This window comes from Piliocolobus tephrosceles, chromosome 21, assembly GCF_002776525.5.
Source record: "Piliocolobus tephrosceles isolate RC106 chromosome 21, ASM277652v3, whole genome shotgun sequence".
In the NCBI taxonomy this organism is placed as follows: domain Eukaryota; kingdom Metazoa; phylum Chordata; class Mammalia; order Primates; family Cercopithecidae; genus Piliocolobus; species Piliocolobus tephrosceles.
The window spans coordinates 42345510-42364548 of record NC_045454.1 but is presented as its reverse complement, the minus strand read 5'-3'; the positions used below and the strand labels follow the sequence as shown (position 1 = coordinate 42364548).

At 55.0% G+C, this 19039-nt stretch overlaps 3 protein-coding genes across 6 annotated transcripts in view; all 3 read right to left on the bottom strand.

Annotated features, from left to right (window-relative positions):
• Positions 1-6938, bottom strand: part of KRI1 (KRI1 homolog) — a 12220-nt gene extending 5282 nt beyond the window's left edge. The window contains exons 1-12 of one of the 3 annotated variants that reach the window (XM_023194135.3): positions 6787-6937; positions 6600-6673; positions 5813-5918; positions 3868-3976; positions 2915-2969; positions 2791-2840; positions 2300-2396; positions 2135-2212; positions 1451-1578; positions 948-1074; positions 718-813; positions 463-633 (exon numbers count right to left, since the gene is read on the bottom strand). In XM_023194135.3, the coding sequence (XP_023049903.2) occupies positions 463-633; positions 718-813; positions 948-1074; positions 1451-1578; positions 2135-2212; positions 2300-2396; positions 2791-2840; positions 2915-2969; positions 3868-3976; positions 5813-5918; positions 6600-6673; positions 6787-6880 (1185 nt within the window). In that variant the 5' untranslated portion in view covers positions 6881-6937. Of the gene's footprint in view, positions 1-462; positions 814-947; positions 1075-1450; positions 1579-2134; positions 2213-2299; positions 2397-2790; positions 2841-2914; positions 2970-3867; positions 3977-4126; positions 4299-5812; positions 5919-6599; positions 6674-6786 lie in introns of those variants that run through there. The other 2 variants (XM_026455589.1, XM_026455591.1) reach the window with 2 other exon arrangements.
• A 399-nt stretch (positions 6939-7337) lies between these two features.
• On the bottom strand, positions 7338-9971 carry CDKN2D (cyclin dependent kinase inhibitor 2D). Its single transcript, XM_023194139.2, has 3 exons — positions 9855-9971; positions 9422-9577; positions 7338-8292 (listed from the first exon to the last, which is right to left on the bottom strand). The coding sequence occupies exons 2-3, from the start codon at positions 9560-9562 to the stop codon at positions 7933-7935; spliced, it is 501 nt and encodes a 166-aa protein (XP_023049907.1). The 5' UTR covers positions 9563-9577; positions 9855-9971; the 3' UTR covers positions 7338-7932.
• A 2872-nt stretch (positions 9972-12843) lies between these two features.
• Positions 12844-19039, bottom strand: part of AP1M2 (adaptor related protein complex 1 subunit mu 2) — a 20878-nt gene continuing 14682 nt past the window's right edge. The window contains exons 7-12 of one of the 2 annotated variants that reach the window (XM_023194241.2): positions 18684-18832; positions 17876-17947; positions 17025-17183; positions 15316-15441; positions 14828-14903; positions 12844-13257 (exon numbers count right to left, since the gene is read on the bottom strand). In XM_023194241.2, the coding sequence (XP_023050009.1) occupies positions 13235-13257; positions 14828-14903; positions 15316-15441; positions 17025-17183; positions 17876-17947; positions 18684-18832 (605 nt within the window). In that variant the 3' untranslated portion in view covers positions 12844-13234. The remainder of the gene's footprint in view (positions 13258-14827; positions 14904-15315; positions 15442-17024; positions 17184-17875; positions 17948-18683; positions 18833-19039) is intronic. The other variant, XM_023194242.3, reaches the window with a different exon arrangement.

Here is a 19039-nt window from a genome sequence, read left to right as displayed (position 1 = left end):
GCAATGGCACTATCTCGGCTCACCGCCAACCCCTGCCTCTTGGTTTCAAACGATTCTCCTGCCTCAGCCTCCGGAATAGCTGGGATTACAGGCATGTGCCACCACACCCGGCTAAGGTCTTTTTTTTTTTTTGAGACGGCGTCTCACCCAGTAGCCCAGGCTGGAGTACAATGGTGCGATCTTGGCTCACTACAACCTCCACCTCCCAGGTTCAAGCGATTCTCTGCCTCAGGCTCCCAAGTAGCTAGGATTAAAGGCGCCCGCCACCATACCCCGGCTAATTTTTTATCTTATAGAGATGGGGATTCTCCATATTGGCCAGGATGGTCTCTATCTCCTGACCTTGTGATCCGCCTGCCTTAGCCTCCCAAAGTGCTGGGATTACAGGCGTGAGCCACCGCACCCAGCGAGAGCCACGTTTGTGTGAGCTCAGTGTCATCTGGGCCGGGATGAGGGCCGCACCTGCATGAGCTGGTCGTGCTGGGCAGGGTCGAAGTCGTCTTCGAGGTCCCCCTCCTCGAGGCCCAGCGTCTCATTGCCTGTGACTTTCCGCAGCTTCTCCAGCTTGGCCAGAATCTCCTTCCTCTTCAGGTTCTTCAGCTGCTTGAGCTCTTCCTGCTTCTTTGCTTTCTCCTGCAGGCCCAGGCAGAGGGAGGGAGGACATGGGCTTTCCTGCAGGGCGGGGGGTCCTCCGCAGCTGGCCGTCCCCACACTCACCCTCTTCTTTCGCTCCCGAGTCTCCTCCCTCTTCTCCTTCCTGCGCTCATCCTTACGGCGCACGGAGGACGCGATGCTGCGTGGGTAGGTCTTGACCTAGGGACAAGCAGAAAAGCCCAGAAGGCCGCAGGGATGGTGTGGAGTTCCCTGGGCCTGGGTCCCGGGGCCCGAGTCCTCCCCAGCCCCAGCCACACACCGATGCCGAGTCCTCCCCAGCCCCAGCCACACACCGATGCCGAGTCCGGCTCCTCGAAGCGGAAATTGTACTTCTGTTCGAAGTCCTCCTGTTTCCTCAGAAACAGCTCCCCCTCGTCTGAGGAGTCGTCCACAGCCAGCTGGACGGGGGGGCCGGGGACCCTGAGGAACAAGATGTGGTGACGCCAGGGGACCAGCCAAGCGAGGTCGAGCCCCCCTTTCCTGCACGCCTGGGTATGAAGCGTACGAACTCGTTTAATCCTCGCAAGAACCCTACAAGGTGCATGCTGCTAATGTCCTCATTTTACAGATGGGGAAACTGAGGCATGGAAGTCTCAAAGCAGAACCAGGATTTGTGGCAGTGCCACCTGGCTCCAGAGCCTACACTCTGTGGCTCTGCCTTGCAGAAGACTAACTCTGCCACCCTCTGTGAAAAAAAACACACACACGGTGCCCTCTGCCTCCTGGCCAGTGCCACCTGGGAATACGTCAGGAAGCGCATCCAAAATCTAGGCCCTGGGGAGAGGCAGTGGCTCACCCCTCCTCTTCCTCCTCCTCTTCTTCCTCCTCTTCCTCCTCCTCGTAGCCTTTGTTGAGGATGTAATCCCGCAGAAACCGCTCCCCTTCATCCAACTCAGGGTTGTTCCAGTATTCCTTGAGATGGGTCTGGGGGTGACAGGAGACAGGACTCTGGTCAGTGGGGGACAGGGAAGGAGGGCAGGCATGGTCACCACGTGGCCCTCACAGCCAGCCTCTGGAGTAGGTGCCATTAGCCCCATTTTGGTTTTTTATTTTTTTTATTTCAAGACAGGGTCTTGCTCTGCCGTCCAGGTGAGAGTACAGTGGTGTGATCATAGCTCGCTGCAGACTCACCCTCCCGGGCTCACAAGATCCTCCCACCTTAGCCTCCCAAGTATCTGAGACTCCAGGCGCATGCCACCATGCCTGGCTAATTTTTTCATTTTTTTGTAGAGTGGTTTTGCTGTTGTTGCCTAGGCTGGTCTCAAACTCCTGGCCTCAAGCAATCCTTCTGCCTTGACTTCCCAAAGCACTGGGATTTCCGGTGTGAGCCCCGGCGCCCAGCCTACCCCATTTAAAGAGATGTAGGAGCTGAGGCCCAGAGACGTGCACATCCCATCTTCAGAGGCTACTTTCTGTAAACAGGTTGGACGGATGCAGAACACACGGTCTACTCCATCAGCGACCATGCGTGAGAACTCACCAGTTCCTTCAGGGACTCTGGGTTCCGAACCTCTTTCTGTCCCTTCAGCCACTCGATGTAGTCGGCCTCCTCCTGGGCCTGGGGGAAAGCTAGCACTGAGCATCTGCAGATGCCCAACCACCCGCCGCCCTGTCCCCAGCAGTCCAGTCAGGCCCTGGTACCCACCTTCTCCTGCCTGGTTTTGGCACGTTTCTGCAGCAAACTGGAGCTGCCCTCCCCAGCGCCGTCCTCGTCTTCACTGTCCTCCACAAATGCCCGGAAGCTGCCCATGAGAGAAAACAAGCCTCAGGACAGGCAGGCTGGCCCGTCTGCTGCCCCAACATTTATTTTGTAGAGCTGCGGTCTCACTATGTTGCCCAGGCTGGTCTTGAACTCCTGGGCTAAAGTGATCCTCCCTCCTCTGCCTCCCAAAGCCCTGGGATTACAGGCGTGAGCCACCTTACCGGGCCGGCTGCCCCAAAATTAATCCCATGTACTAAGCCCTGAGCTCTCCTGTCAACAAGCTCAGAGCAGTGCTGTGATGCTATTAACCCTGTTTAACTGATGAGGAAACTGAGGTACATAGAAAGTGACAGAGCTCAATTTGAACCCATGCCTATCCAACCCCTGAGCCTCAACTTTCCTCCATTGGGCCATTCCCACCCCCCCAGCCTCACCTTTCCTTGAGCTGTTTCTGTTCCTCCACATAACTTTGCGACGATGTCTCCTGCAGAGAGGGCCATAGGTCTCAGGCCAGCCCCAGGCTCCTCAGCCCCCCAAACCAGCCTCCACCCCACCCACCTGGAGTCTATGATTGGAAGTCTCCCCGTCTGAGTTCTCCTCGTCGACATATTTGCTGTAAAGGAAAAGTGGGGTCTTCAGAATGTATCTTCCAGGGCCCAGCTGTCCCCACGCCCATGTGGAGCGGCTATTCCAAGCAACAGCTGGCGGGGGTCATCGGAGGGCTATGGAATCACTGAGGCCCCGGCCTCCGGGGGTCCCTGGATTTTGGGGGGGTTTCCCGCCTTTTTTTTTTTTTTTTTTTTTTAATCTTTTCTTTTCCAATCATGGGTGACAGCATTTCTTTTTTGGAGCTAGAGTCTTGCTCTGTCCCTCAGGCTGGAATGCAGTGGCAGGATCTCGGTTCACTGCAACCTCCACCTCCCAGATTCAAGCGGTTCTCCTGCCTCAGCCTCCCCAAGTAGCTGGGACTACAGGCTCCCACCACCACATCTGGCTAATTTTTATATTTTTAGTAGAGACAGGCTTTTGCCATGTTGGCCAGGCTGGTCTCAAACTCCTGACTTCAGGTGATCTGCCCGCCTCAGCCTCCCAAGGTGCTGGTATTATAGGCATAAGCCACCATGCCCGGCCTTTTTTCTTTTTGAGACAGGGTTTTATTCTGTTGCCCAGGCTGGAGTGTAGTGGCCTGATCATAGCTCACTGCAGCCTCCATCTCCTGGGCTCAGTCCTCCCGCCTCAGCCTCCTGAGTAGCTGGGACTACAGGTGCACATCATCATGCCCAGCTAATTTTTAATTTTTTTTGTAGAGGCGGGGTATGTTGCCCAGGCTGATCTCAAACTTCTGTCCTCAAGTGATCCTATTGCCTCAGCCTACCAGAGTGCTGGGATTATGGGCATGAACCACCATGCCCAGCCCAAGTGTCCAGCTTTTTTCCTCTCCTGCCCCTAAGACCCCCATAGACCTGACAGGGCTGGGAACCAGCGGGTGGGGATGTAGGCCTTCTCCATACCCTGCCTTCTCCAAGATAACCTTCCTCTCGTAGTCCTTCAGGTACATGGGCCGCACTTTCTTCTGCTTCTCCAAGGCTGCTGGCTCCTCCTCGCTGTCCGACGACGATGCTGTTAACCCACCAAAAGACATCTGCCATAACCCACAACCCCCTTCTTTCCCCTGGCAGAGAATCCCACAGGGCAGGGCCAGGATTAGACAAAGGATTCAAATCCCGAATCCACCAATTCCCAGCTGTCTAAGAGTATTGTGCTTCTCACCATCTCGTGGGGTTGGGGTCATTCAGTCCGCAATTCCTGCTTTGATTCTGCCTGCATCGGCCTCCCAAAGTGCTGGGATTACAGGCGTAAGCCACCGCGCCCAGCCATTATTATTATTTTTTGAGACAGAGTCTCACTCTGTTGCCCAGTGCATGACGTGATGTCGGCTCACTGCAACCTCCGCCTTCCAGGTTCAAGCGATTCCCCTGCCTCAGCCTCCTGAGTAGCTGGGATTACAGGTGTGCACCACCATGCCCAGCTACTTTTTGTATTTTTAGTAGAGATGGGGTTTCACCATGTTGGCCAGGCTGGTCTCGAATTCCTGACCTCAAGTGATCCTCCCACCTCAACCTCCCAAAGTGCTAGGATTACAGGCATGAGCCACCGTGCCCAGCCTGATTAATTATTATAATTAATTTTTTTTGAGAGTTGGGGTCTTACTCTTGCTCAGGCTGGAGTGCAGTGTAAATATCCTAGCCCACTGCTCACTGCAGCCTCGAACTCACGGGCTTAAGCAATCCTCCCACCTCAGCCTCCCGAATACCTGGGACTATAGGCACATATAACCAGCATGCTCAGCTGAGTTCTGAATCTTTTGTAGAGATGGGGTCTTGCCACCAGGTGCAGTGGCTCATGCCTGTAATCCCAGCACTTTGGGAGGCCAAGGCGGGTGGATTATCTGAGGTCAGGAGTTCAAGACCAGCCTGGCCAACATGGTGAAACCCTGTTTCTACTAAAAATACAAAAAAGTAGCTGGGCGTGGTGGCATGCACCCATAATCCCAGCTACTCAGGAGGCCGAGGCAGGAGAATCGCTTGAACCTGGGAGGCAGAAGTTGCAGTGAGCCCAGATCGTGCCATTGCACTCCAGCTTGGGCAACAAGAGCAAAACTCTGTCTCAAAAAAAAAAAAAAAAAAAAAAGCTGGGCACAGTGGCTCACGCTTGTAATCACAGCACTTGTAATCACACGCTTGTAATCACACCCACTTTGAGGTGGGCGGATCACCTGAGGTCAGGAGTTCGAGACCAGCCTGGCCAACATGGAGAAACCCCGTCTCTACTAAAAATACAAAATTAGCTGGGCGTGGTGGCGCATGCCTGTAATCCCAGCTACTCAGGAGGCTGAGGCAGGAGAATTGCTTGAACTTGGGAGGCGGAGGTTGCAGTGAGCCGAGATCACGCCTTTGCAGCCGAGCCTGGGCAACAAGAGTGAAACTCCGTTTCAAAAAAATAAAAAAAGAGATAGGGTCTTGCTATGTCACCCAAACTGGCCTCAAATTCCTGGCCTCAACTGGCCCTCCCACCTCAGCCTCCCAAAGTGCCGGGATTAGATGCTTGAACCACCTGCCCAGCCTGGTGGAGTTGAAATCATTCAGTCAGCAATTCCTAAATTGAACAGTGCCAAGGACACAGTCATTAACCCCACCACCAGGTAATAACCTAGGCTCTGCTAAGGACTTGTGACTTGTGAAGCAATTCATTCAACAGTCAAAACAGATGAATTGTGTAAACTGGGTAAATCCAAATCTATCCTTAAAACAGCCCTGAGGAGCGATGCTACCGTTAAGATATACTTTACAGACAGGAAAAGAGGCTCAGAGAAATCACTTCTCTGAATCCATTCAGGAAAGGACCCCGGATTCCGTTCCTGAGGAAGGAGAAGCTTAGACAGGAGTGGCCCCGGACCTGTTCTGTTATAGAAGGTGGCATCTTTCTGATAAATGCGGGGGTCCTTCTTCTTCAACAAGGAGAGCGTTTTGTAAAAGTCTCGCTCCTGCTGGGGGTCAAATTCCTAGAGCAGGAAAAGGGTTGGGGATAGGTTTCAGAAGGGAGGTAATAAGAGCCCTGGCACCAGCAAGTGAGCTCAGCGTAGGGATTAGGATGGAGGGAGCGGGGATCTGGCTGGGGAAGAGAGGCAAGCGGTCAAACAGCAGGAGAGAGAGGGGCCCTCTTGGGGTGGGCAGGGGCAGGCCACAGGTAGATACAGGATATGGGTAGAGGAAGGTGAGGGGCAAGGAGAAGGTAATTCCTGGGGAAGACAAGGACTTGACAAGGGGCAGGTGGGCCGAGGGCACAAGGGAGACAGCGGAGAGGGGCGGGGCCAGGCGGTACAGTGGGGCCAAGATCAGGGCTGCTGTGAGAAGTTGGGCGCCCCACGTGGCGCAAGGAGTACACTAAAAAATGGCTAGACTCTTGAGGATGAAAGGGGAAAGGGGGGTTCTTGGGGGACAGAGTCGCCCCACACATCAGAGTGGGCAGGTGGATGTTGGCAGGGGGGAGAAAATAAGGGGGATTTGGCTCTCCTGGGGAGAGGGAGGGCGCTGTCTGTCCCTCATGGGATGGGGAACGGGGGATGGACGCTCCCACAGGGCGCTCTGGGGTTGGGGGTTGCCCCCCTGTCTACATCGGGGTCGGAGTGCAGTGGGGGGGCTTGGACGCCTCAGCACGTCCAGGACGGGGCGCGGACGCGCACCACGCGCTCGTCGCTGGAGTCCGACTCGGAGCTGGAGTCGCTGCCGCTGTCCCGGTCCCCGTAGCGATCCTTCACTGCGGGACACAGACGGGACGCCCTCCAGGTCAGCCGGCGGGACCAGCCCGACTCCCCACTTCCCAACTGCCCATCGCGCGCAGGCTCCCGCGCGCATGCGCCCCGGACTCACGCCGCTGCAGTTCCTCGCGCTCCCGGTAGCGGTTGTACCGCGCAGCAAACGCCGTGTTCACCCGCAGCTGCGACGACCCGCGCGGTTCCGGCATGGCGGCTCTGTGTGCCCATTGCGCACGCGCATTGAGGAGGGACGGGGCGGGGCCGCCCTCGGTCCCGCCCATATCCACTTTCAAAAGAGGCGGACCGCGCCTAACCCCGCCCCTGGCTTTTCCGGGATCCCCTTCGCCTGGTGACCGCAGTCACCGCCCAACCGCTACGCCCCTGCGGGGAAGGCCGCGGCCACCGCCCACCCGCCCCACCCCCTGTGCTCCGGGCACCCAGCTGACATCTGGGGGCCCTTTCTCCACTCGCGGTTTCCTGCTTCCCTTCCGTTCTGACAGCGAAAACCGCTGCCCCACCCAGCTCACTCACCCTGGCGCCCTGGGAATTACTATTCTCTCCCCTCACCCACCGCATCCACGATCCCCGACCCCCGTCCTCATCCCCATCAACATCCGGGATGTGTAACTCTCCATCCCAGACTCAAAAATCTGAAGCCACCCGCGCTGTGATCATGCACAAGTCTTAATTTAATGGGTAAAAACATTAAATTATTACAACATTTTTTTCCAATAAAGCATAATAAATAGAATCCATTTCTTTTAAAACGCTGTACAAGAGAGTGGAAAACAAGCTTCCAACAGAATATGAATAACTCATTCTACCTTCTTACTGATTTGGGACTCTCCCCCCACCCCCTATGACCGAAGCAACGTGCACACTTCAGGTCTCTGAGCACAGCCAGCCAAGGTCACCAGGTTCTAGGCTCCCTGGAGGTGATGACTTCACTCTTAAACGCTCTGCCCTTGGGTCTTGTCTGAGGCCCCAGCAGCCTGGGGCGCAGAAGAAACTGAACCGTTTAGGTGGCTGTGGCCTGCAGGAGCCCTTCTCTGTCCAACACACCAAAAGGAGTGAGAAAAACAAATGAGAAACGTCCCCCAAATACCCACACACCCCGAAAACCAACACCTATAAGCCACAAACTGGTGCTCCTCCCCTACTGCGGCAGTGGGCAGGAGAAACAAGAAGAGAAAGTGTTTCTTCCCCTCTCTTCTGATACATAACCCCACGGGGTTCTCTTCCTGGAGAGAGTGACCCCAGATCACAGCGGGGCCACCATGTGCCCCTGCAGGATGTCCACGAGGTCCTGAGCCCCTCTCTGCAGTGCCAGCTCCAGGGGTGTGAGACCCCTGGCATCCCTGCGATGGAGATCAGATTCAGCCGCCAGAAAGCTGACCACGGCAGTGTGACCCTCTTGCACCGCCAGATGGATGGGAAGTGCCCCGGTGCCATCAGGCGCGTTGACATCAGCCCCGTGCTCCACTAGGACCTTCAGGGTGTCCAGGAATCCAGTGCGGGCTGCGTCATGGACTGGACTGGTGCCGGAAGTGTCCTGGACATTGGGGCTGGCACCTTGCTTCAGCAACTCCAGGGCGATGGCGGTGCTGCCAAACATCATGACCTGTGTGAGGGACAGAGGATCAGGGGGTCCTCAAGGGAGGGGGTTCCAAAAAACGGGTTATTGGAGAGAGAAGGGTCATCCAGAAAGAGGCATCTCCCAGGAACAGGAACTGCCAGAGGAGGGGTCCTCTAGTGAACGGAGAAGCTGCGTAAGCCCCCAGGGGACTGTTTGAGATGCAGAGAAAAGGTTCTCCTGGGAATAGGGACCCCCCCCAAAAGCTGGTCACTCCCTTAAGAATGAGACCCCCCAACCCAGAGAACAGCCCCCATGGAAACGTTCAAGGAACCTAAGACTCTCCCCCAAGGGACCAAAGACGCCCCCAGATAAGGGCAATCACCAGGAAATATAAAATCCCCTCCAGGAAATGGGCCCCCACAGATGGAGAACTACCCCCAAAGAATTGATAGTCCTCATAAGGGAAAAGAGATGTCAAAGGAAAGCGAACCCCACCCCCTTCTCCAGGAAATAGCCTCCTCCTATATAATGGTGATGTCACCTCAGAGTACCCGAGAGCGCCCTTCAAGAAGCGGGATTCCAAAAGCAATAATAAGAGAAGAGAAACGAGCCTCCCCTGTAAACTGTCTCCCAGGGAATATAGGGATGTCCTGCGATCTGACACTGTTCCTCCACTGGGGCCCCCACACTATAGCTAGGATCCGCATAATCTTTAGGAATGAAGACCCCACCCCCAAGTAACCAGATATGTCTCAGAGAGCCCCCTACAAAATGAGGAACCCCTGGAGACAGGACCTCTCCTTCCAGAAATCGGATCTCCCCATAGAAGCCCCAAGAAACGTGAGCCGTCCCCATGGAAACGGTATCCAAAGGAGCTGAACCCGCACCTACGGAATAAGAACCTCCCCAGGGAAAGTGAATCTTCTGTACTCAGAGAACCAGGAATCCTCCCAGAGAAGATGCTAAAAAGCTCTCCCCTCCCCCCACAACCTAGCCTCACCCACCACCCACCTTCGAAAGGGGGCCGTGGGGGAACAATGAAAGCCTAGAGAAGAAGGACCGGTTTCCAGTGGGTCACCACCAGGGTCAGGAGACCAGAGGAGAGGGGCTCTGGGGTCTCGATCTTCACCCCGCCGAGCCGCCCCGCCCCTGACCGGGGCCGGCCCGGCCTCACCTGCAGCGCCGTCTTGCCGAAGCGGTTGAGGGCGTCGGGATGCACCAGCTCGCGGTGCAGAAGGCGGCGCACCTCCTGCACGTCGCCCCGGGCCGCGGCCCCACTCAGCCGGTCGCCGGAGCGGACCTCCTCCAGCAGCATGTCGACACTGACGGCCTGCGAAGCCCCCCGCCCCGCCCCAACCCGGAGCTGTCAGCACGAAGCAACCGGCGGGCGCTGGCCCGAGCAGCCCTCCCGGGAAGCGGCCGCGGTGCGCCCGGCTGCGCTGCACTCCCAGCCCGGCTCCCCAGCCCAAGACCCCGGCCCTCCCAGCGGGCTCCTCCCCCTGTCAGCCGGAGGCAGGCGAGGGGTGGGAGCTGGGCCCAACCCTCGGCAGCCCGCGGGGCCCTGCCCGGCGCCCGCCCCTTGGGGGCCGGGTCTCCCCCTAACTCACCCTCCCTCCTCCTTGCCGGGCGGGGTCTGCTCTGAGCCTGCGCCGCCGCAGCCGCCGAGGCAGCAGCCAGGGGGCGGAGCCAACGTGCTCCCGGCCACGCCCCGAACGCCGCGGATTTGTTTTCTTACAAACTCGCTACTGTGTAGCGGATCCGCCTTGCCCGAGGCGCGACCTTACGGCATTCCTCCCGCAGAACCTGCATAACCAATGGCTGCGCGTCGCCGGGGGAATTTCGAGCTCGGCGTGAAACGCGTCGTTCCTGATTGGTCAGAGCTCAGCAACCGATGGACCGCCGGCCATGGCGGGGTTTTCGGTTTTCAAATGAACCCAGCGGGCGGGAAAGACGGCAGCTTTAACTGACCCAGGGAGAAAGGTCAGGGGCAGGGTAGCGCGGGCTGCTCTGGGACCTGGGCGCCTCCTGGGGGAAGGGAGGCAGGGCTGGGGCCACCCAATCCGAGGTCCCACTACTAATAGACATTCATTGGCCCTTACTACGCGCTGGGCCCTTTATTTCATTCATTCATTCACTGTGTGCAGGGGGTGTCCTGGGAGCTGGACGCGCACATTCAAGCAACTAAATAATATTAGATAGTGTCAAGCGCCGTGAAGAAAGGCAAACGGGGAGATGGGGTGGATGAGGAAGGGATCACCCTGACTGGCTCAGACTGAGCCAGGAGGAAAGGAGCCTGCAGCTGCCACGTGGGAAGGCCTGGGAGGACATAGTCACAGCCAGACAGGGACTCAGAGATCTTCGCTCAAAGATTTACTTAGTACCTCCTAGAGGTGCCCGAGTGGAGAGCACGCCGGGCGGCCCCTGCTGCAGGGACACCTATGGTCTGGGGCCAGAGACGATAGTTAATTTTTTTTTATTTATGTATTTATTTTTGAGTCAGGGTCTCACTACCCGTCACCCAGGCTGGAGTGCAGTGGTGCGATCACAGCTCACTGCAGCCTCGACTTCCCGGGCTCAAGTGATCCTCCCGCCTCAGCCTCCCGACTAGCTGGGACTACAGGGCACACCACCACGCCTTTTTAGTAGAGACGGGTTTTCACCATGTTGCCCAGGCTAGTGTTTTTTGTTTGTTTGTTGTTTGTGTTTTGCTTTTAAATACTTTTTTTTTTGAAATTTTGGGGTTCTTGCTATGTTGCCCAGGCTGGTCCCGAATTCCTGGGCTCGACGGATCCTTCTGCCTTGGCCTACAAAACTGTTGGGATTACAGGCGTGAGTTCCAGCGCCCTGCCAATAGTTAATCTTTTTAGAGTGGTAGAGGCGACTGACCCGATGAGCCTAGCCGTTGAAACAGAAAGGCAGAGAGGGCCTCCCTGAGGAGGTGACATTTGATTTGAGACTTAAAGGTGAGGGAGGGAGACTTGTGGTTATATGAGGAAAAGCGCACCAGCTGGGAGGCACAGCAGATGCTAAGGCCCAGAGGTGGGAGTGTGCCTGGTGTGGTACAGAGGAGGGGAGAGCAGGTAGGTGGGGGATCGGGGTGGCAATTGTGCAGATCAAGCCGTGGTTTTTTTGTTTTGTTTTGTTTTTTTTTTTGAGACAGAGTCTCGCTGTGTTGCCCAGGCTGGAGTGCCGTGGCATGATCTTGTCTCACCACAAGCTCCGCCTCCTGGGTTCACGCCATTCTCCTGCCTCAGCCCCCCAAGTAGCTGGGACTACAGGCGCACACTGTCATGCCCCGCTAATTTTTTTGTATTTTTAGTAGAGATGGGGTTTCACCGTGTTAGCCAGGATGGTTTCAATCTCCTGACCTTATGATCTGCCCACCTCGGCCTCTCCAAAGTGCTGGGATTACAGGCATGAGCCACCGCGCCTGGCCCTTTTTTTTTTTTTTTTTCTGAGACAGTCTCTCTCTGTTGCCCACGCCCGACCAGGCCATGACTTTAATAAGATAGAAATGCCGAGCGCAGTGGCTCACGACTGTAATCCCAACACTTTGGGAAGCTGAGGCAGCTGGATCACCTGAGGTCAGGAGTTCGAGACCAGCATGGCCTACATGGTGAAATCCCATCTCTATTAAAAAATACTAAAATTGGCCTGGCGCAGTGGTTCACACCTATAATCCCAACATTCTGGGAGGCCAAGGAGGGCGGATCATGAAGTCAGGAGTTGGAGACCAGCCTGACCAACATGGTGAAACCCCGTCTCTACTAAAAATACAAAAATTAGCAGGGCATGGTGGTGCGCGCCTGTAATCCCGCTACTAAGGAGGCTGAGACAGGAGAATCACTTGAACCTGGGAGGTGGAGGTTGCAGTGAGCAGAGATCACACCACTGTACTCCAGCCTGAGGGACAGAGCGAGACTTCCTCTCAAAAAAAAAAAAAAAAAGGCTGGGCACAGTGGCTCATGCCTGTAATCCCAGCACTTTGGGAGGCCGAGGAGGGCAGATCATGAGGTCAGGAGTGCGAGACCAGTCTGGCCAACATGGTGAAACCCCGTCTCTAATAAAAATACAAAAATTAGCTGGGCATGGTATTGGGCGCCTGTAATCCCAGCTACTCGGGAGGCTGAGGCAGGACAATCGCTTGAACCCGGGAGGCGGAGGTTGCGGTGAGCCGAGATCGCACCACACTCCTCCAGCCTGGGTGACAGAGCGAGACTCCGTCTCAAAAAAAAAAAAAAAAAATTAGCCGGGCGTGGTGGTGGGCGACTATAATCCCAGCTACTCCGGAGGCTGAGGCAGAAGAATTGCCTGAACCTGGGAGGCAGAGGTTGCAGTGAGCCGAGATCAGGACACTGCACTCCAGCTTGGACTACAGTGAGACTAGCTCAAAAAAAAGAAAAGAAAGAAAGAAAGAAAGAAGCGATGCTAACACACGCCCTCTAGCGGCTTTTGGGGGAACAGACTGGAGGTGGGAAGTAAATCAGCAGCAGAGGATCAGGGAGATGACCCGGGACTGAGGAATGGACACGTGTTGCCCACTCCCATTGCAGCACTTCAGTAATGTCCCCATTCAAAAAGCACATAGACAGCTGCTAGATTCATCTTTTTAATGACATCCTAAAATTCAGAGGAGGGGCCAGAGGGGCCTCTGGGCTCAGCAGCTGTGAAGGAGGGACACGCAACACCTGCTAAGGCAGGTCGTTGCAAGAAGGCACTCGCGAGGGGGACTTCAAGCCCCTCTTCTATTTCTTCATGTAAAATCAAGGGGACGGGGAAAGCTCCAAGGGCGAAGGAAGCAGAGAGAGTTTCTCTCCCAGCCTATGGAATAAGGAAGATGTGAGGAAGGGGCGGGTGCTGGGAGCAAGAAACTGCCAAATCCAGGACCTGCCTTCACACAGATACACACAGCCCGCGCCTTCCCTCCCTCTAAAATCTGCATCTGGGGCTGTAGGGAAGCCCCGCGTTCGAGCCCCCATCTCTTCTCCTAGCTGGTACGAAGTTGGTAATCTGCAGAGAAAGAATGAGGAGGGGCCATCTCAGAAATGGGGAGGGGGGCCAGTCACAGTGACTCACACTTACAATCCTAGCACTTTGGGAAGTCGAGGCGGGCAGATTACTTGAGGTCAGGGGTTCCAGACCAGCCTGGCCAACATGGTGAAACCCCATCTCTATTAAAACTAAAACATTAGCTGGGCGCAGTAGTCGGTACCTGTAATCCCAGCTACTTGGGAGGCTGAGGTATAAGAATCGCTTGAACCCAGGAGGCGGAGGTTGCAGTGAGCTGAGATCGCACCACTGCACTCCAGCCTGGGTGACAGAGCGAGACTCCATCTCAAAAAAGAAAAGAAATGGGGAGAGGGGGAAGGAAGAGGGACAGCCTCCTACACCCCCTCAATGTATCCCCTATCCCAGCACTTATGATCAACAAGGCTAAGAATGGGGCTAAACACACGCACTGTAACCATAGCAACAAAGTGGTTTCCAGGCAGTAGTTGGGAGTATATAGGTTCAGCCCCTTCTCCAAACTCACCACCACCCTAGAGCTGACAACTGCCCCCGCTTTTTTTTCCTTTTTTGAGCCAGGGTCTCACTTTTGCCCAGGCTGGCGTGATCACAGCTCACTGCAGCCTCGACCTCCTGGGCTCAGGCGATCCTCCCACCTCAGCCTCCTGAGTTGCTGGGACTACAGGTGTGCACATCATACCTGGCTAATTTTTTCTTTTTTTTTTTTTTGAGAGCGAGTCTCGCTCTGTCGCCCAGGCTGGAGTGCAGTGGCCGGATCTCAGCTCACTGCAAACTCCGCCTCCCGAGCAGCTGGGACTACAGGCACCCGCCACCTTGCCCAGCTAGTTTTTTGTATTTTTTAGTAGAGACGGGGTTTCACTGGGTTAGCCAGGATGGTCTCGATTTCCTGACTTCGTGATCTTCCCATTTCGGCCTCCCAAAGTGCTGGGATTACAGGCTTGAGCCACCGCACCCGGCCCCCGCACCTGGCTAATTTTTATACTTTTTTTGTAGTGCAGGGGGTGTTTGCTGTGTTGCCAAGGCTGGTCTGGAACTCCTGAGCTCAAGCGGTCCTCTCACCTCAGCCTCCCAAAGTGCTGGAATTACAGATGTGAGCCACCACACCCAGCCAACTGCCCCCATTTTAAAGACGTGCAAACCAAGGCCCAGGGTGCCATGACAAGAAGGGGCCGTTTGCTTTTTTTTCCTTTTTTTTTTTTTTTGAGACAGGATCTCTGTCGCCCAGGTGGGAGTACAGTGGCACGATCTCAACTCACCGCAACCTTCGCCTCCTGAGTTCAAGCAATTCTGCCTCAGCCTCCTGAGTAGCTTGGATTATAGGCACAAGCCACCAGGCCTGGCTAATTTTTGTGCTTTTAGTAGAAACAAGGTTTCACTATGTTGGTCAGGTTGATCTCCACCCGCCTTGGCCTCCCAAAGTGCTGGGATTACATGCGTGAACCACCACACCTGACCCTCGTTGGTTTTCTGAGCTAGAATGTGGTGAAATCCCTGAGTCCCTACCCACTGCCTTTGCCTCACCCCATTGTCCCCAGGAGCTGGGCTGCCTTACCGCCACTCTGGGTGATGTAGCGAACCCAGGGCAGGGCCTGGTAACCACTTTTCTCAATGATCTTCATGTATCGGACCTAGAAGGGAATGAAAAGAAGTGGTCCAGGATTGCAGGAGGGAGGAGGCCAGGGCCAGGGAGAAAGAGATGGCTTAGGCCAAGGGGCTACATGGCACAGGCTGGGATCGATGACGGGACATCACATGGTCTTGGCGGGACAAGGTGGCATAGGCAAGGGAATGGTGAATGGCTTTGCAGGTGGAGAAGGGACAGAAGTGAACAAGCCAGTGGGGAACGAGGTGGCACAGGTCGGGGGAGAGGGAGCCCAGACTGTGGGCAGATAAAGGTAACACTGCTCTAGGGAAAGACCAGGCAACCTTCAGAGGAGTGCTGACACAGGCCAGGGGACTGAGGTGACTCGAGCCAAGGGACAGAAGAGAGGGGAAGCCACCGAAGTCAAGGGGAGGAGCCTCCCTGCCCGCTTCTCTCACCTGGATCCCAGAGACAGTGAAGTAGGGGATCTCAAACTTGACCCCGATGGGGGGCCGGCCCTCCACCTCCTCCTTTTCCACGCTGGGGAGGCCAAAGTGGGCTCGCATCAAGTACTCCTTGCCCCCCTGAGGGAACATGGGGGCATTAGGCACAGCAGGGCCCCCCTACGCTCCTGAGACCTTCCTTACAGCAACCCCCAGAACAAGATCTGCTCACAGCCCATTTCACAGACAGGAAAATAAACGCTCTTTAGCCTGGGCAACATAGTGAGATCCCATCTCTACAAAAGTTTAAAAATTAGCTGGGTACAGTGGAACATGCCTGTAGTTTCAGCTACTCGGAAGGGTGAGGCAGGAGGATCCCTTGAGTCTGGGAGTTTGAGGCTGCAGTAAGCCGTGATCACACCACTGCACTCCAACCTGGGTGACACTCACGAGGGAAGATGCTGATTGCAAAACCGAATCAGGGTTTTTTTTCTTTTTTTAACTACCATGTCCTGTTTTACAGGCACTGATGATCCACCTCTCCCAAGATCACGGGGACAAACTAAAACCTCTAGCAGCCAAGGGGATGTGGGTCACCTGATCCTGCCCATTTAACAGATGGGCAAACTGAGCCTCCTTAAGTGAAAATGGGCTTCCCAAACCCACCCAGCTCAGCAAAGCAATAGTGAGGAAGTTGAACCCAGGGCTGGTTTCCTCCAGACATTGGCAGGGGGATATTTAAATCCACTCACTTCCCATCATGGAAGTTTACCCATCTGTGAAATAGACTGGTCTGGTTTCTAGCTTGATCACTCCCACAGAAAGTTCTGGGATTACAGGCTTGAGCCACCGCACCTGGCTGTATTTCTTTTTTCTTATTTTTTTTTTTTTCTTGAGACAGAGTGTCACTCCATCACCCAGACTGGAATGTGGTGGCGTGATCTCGGCTCACTGCAACCTCCACCTCCCAGGTTCAAGTGATTCTCCTGCCTCAGCCTCCTGAGCAGCTGGGACTACAGGCACGCGCCCCCACGCCCGGCTAATTTTTGTATTTTTAGTAAAGACGGGGTTTCACCATGTTGGTCAGGCTATTCTTGAACTCCTAACCTCAGGTGATCCACCTGCTTCAGCCTCCCAAAGTGTTAGGATTACAGGTAGGAGCCACCACGCCCAGCCTCTTAATGGTTTTTTTTTTTTTTTTTGAGACGGAATCTCGCTCTATCACTCAGGCTGGAGTGTGCAGTGGCACGATCTCAACTCACGGCAACCTCCGCCTCCCGGGTTCAAGCAATTCTTCTGCCTCAGTCTCTTGAGTAGCTGGGATTACAGCCATGCGCCACCACACCTAGCTAATTTTTATAATTTTAGTAGAGACGGGGTTTCACCACGTTGGCCAGGCTGGTCTCGAACTCCTGACCTCGTGATCTGCCCACCTCTCAACCTCCCAAAGTACTGGGATTTCAGGCATGAGCCACTGCACCCTCCTCCTCTTAATATTTTTATAGAGGCAGGGTCTCACTGTGTTCTCCAGGCTGGTCTCCAGCTCCTGGGTTCAAACAATCTGCCCTGTCAGCTTCTCAAAGTGCTGGCATTCCAGTCATGAGCCACCACACCTGACTGGGTCTCTGATTTACTCTCTGCCTTGTTCTCATGCCTCCTGGGCAGCCCCTACAGTACTCCAGTCCCCTCCACCCCCAGATCCCCCGTCGCTCCCTGATGCTTACCGGGAAAGACTTAATACTCCAAATCACGACGTTTCTCTCTGGCACATACTTGGCGCTGCCCACACTGGTCTTGAATCTGGGGGAGTCGGCATCGCTGGGTACGGGCACAGATATCTCCACACTGTTGGCCACTGACTGTTTCTTAAACTGCCCCTTGGCCTGTCAGGGGAGCATGAAGAATTCGCTTGCTCATCCTTCAAATATTCACCAAGCCCTTTTTTTTTTTTTTTTTTTTTGAGATGGAGTCTCGCTCTGTCGCCCAGGCCGGAGTGCAGTGGTGAGATCTCAGCTCACTGAAAGCTCCGCCTCCTGGGTTCACGCCATTCTCCTGCTCAGTCTCCCGAGTAGCTGGGACTACAGGCGCCCGCCACCACGCCCGGCTAATTTTTTTTTTATATATTTAGTAGAGACGGGGTTTCACCATGTTAGCCAGGATGGTCTCGATCTCCTGACCTCGTGATCCTCCCGCCTCGGCCTCCCAAAGTGCTGGGATTACAGGTGTGAGCCACCACGCCCGGCCAAACTTTGTTTTTTCTTTTTTTTTGGAGATGAGGTCTAGCTCTGTCATCCAGGCTAGAGTGCTTGTCTCACTGCACCCTTCTCTTCCTGGGCTCAAGCAATCCTCCCACCTCAGCCTCCCAACTATCTGGGACTACAGGCACTCACCACTGGGCTAATTTTTGTATTTTTTGTAGAAACAGGGTTTCACCATGTTGCCCAGGCTGGTCTCAAAGTCCTGGGTTTAAGTGATCTAATCACCCCAGCCTCCCAAAGTGCTGGGATTACAGGTGTGAGCCACCGCGCCCACCCGAAATCATGCATTGTTAATAAGCGTTTCCCCCAAGGCCCACCTTGACCATGATCTCCACGCGGCTGTGGGAAAACTTCTCAATGACAGACTCAATCCAGATCAGTGGCTTGACCTATGGGAAGAAGGGGGAGTTCTTAGAGACTCCAGGGTCACTCTCTTTCTTTCTTTTTTTTTTTTGAGACAGAGTCTCGCTTCTTCACCCAGGCTGGAGTGCCATGGCGTGATCTCGGCTCACTGCAACCTCCACCTCCCGGATTCAAGCAATTCTCCTGCCTCAGCCTCCCCAGTAGCTGGGATTACAGGCATGTGCCACCACGCCCGGCTAATTTTTGTGTTTTTTGTTTGTTTGTTTGTTTGTTTTTGTTTTTGAGATGGAGTCTTGCTCTGTCGCCCAGGCTGGAGTGCAGTGGCCGGATCTCAGCTCACCGCAAGCTCCACCTCCCGGGTTCATGCCATTCTCCTGCCTCAGCCTCCCGAGTAGCTGGGACTACAGGCGCCTGCCATCACGCCCGGCTAATTTTTTGTATTTTTTAGTAGAGACGGGGTTTCACCGTGTTAGCCAGGATGGTCTCGATCTCCTGACCTCGTGATTCACCCGTCTCGGCCTCCCAAAGTGCTGGGATTACAGGCTTGAGCCACCGCACCCGGCCTAATTTTTGTATTTTTAGTAGAGACGGGGCTTCACCCTGTTGGCCAGGCTGGTCTCGAACTCCTGTCCTCAAGTGATCCACCCGACTCAGCCTCCAAAAGTGTTGGGATTACAGGCGTGAGCCACCGCGCTGGGCCCAGCGTCACCCTCCAGCCTACCCCATCCTACCCCACCCACACGTGGCTGGATCCCGCCTCACCTGGGTGCTGAGGCGGTAGGACATGAGCTCAAAGTCACCATCAGGCGGGATGAAGGAGATGGTGCGGTCGTTGTCAAAGCGAGAGAGCCGCACACACTGGTGGAATTTTACATCCTCCAGCTCTACCGATTTGTTCTTGCCTCCTGAAACTCAGAGTGGAGAGTACAGAGTGACCCTGGGGACCAGGAAAGCATCCCTATCCCTACCTTCCCTGCCTACCACTATCACTGATTTCACATATAGGGAAACTGGGGCCCAGAGAGGATGAACAAAAACTGGGAGAGTAGAGCTGGAATCTAAACCTAGCAGGGCCTGGCTTTTTTTTTTTTTTTTTTTTTTTTTTTTTTTTTTTTTTT

Coding starts and splice junctions, on each gene's coding strand:
- CDKN2D (XM_023194139.2), bottom strand. CDS start 9,562: ATGCTGCTGGAGGAGGTCCGCTCCGGCGACCGGCTGAGTGGGGCCGCG. Junction 8,293..9,421: donor TCGGCAAGACGGCGCTGCAG/GTGAGGCCGGGC, acceptor TCCCTCACACAG/GTCATGATGTTTGGCAGCAC.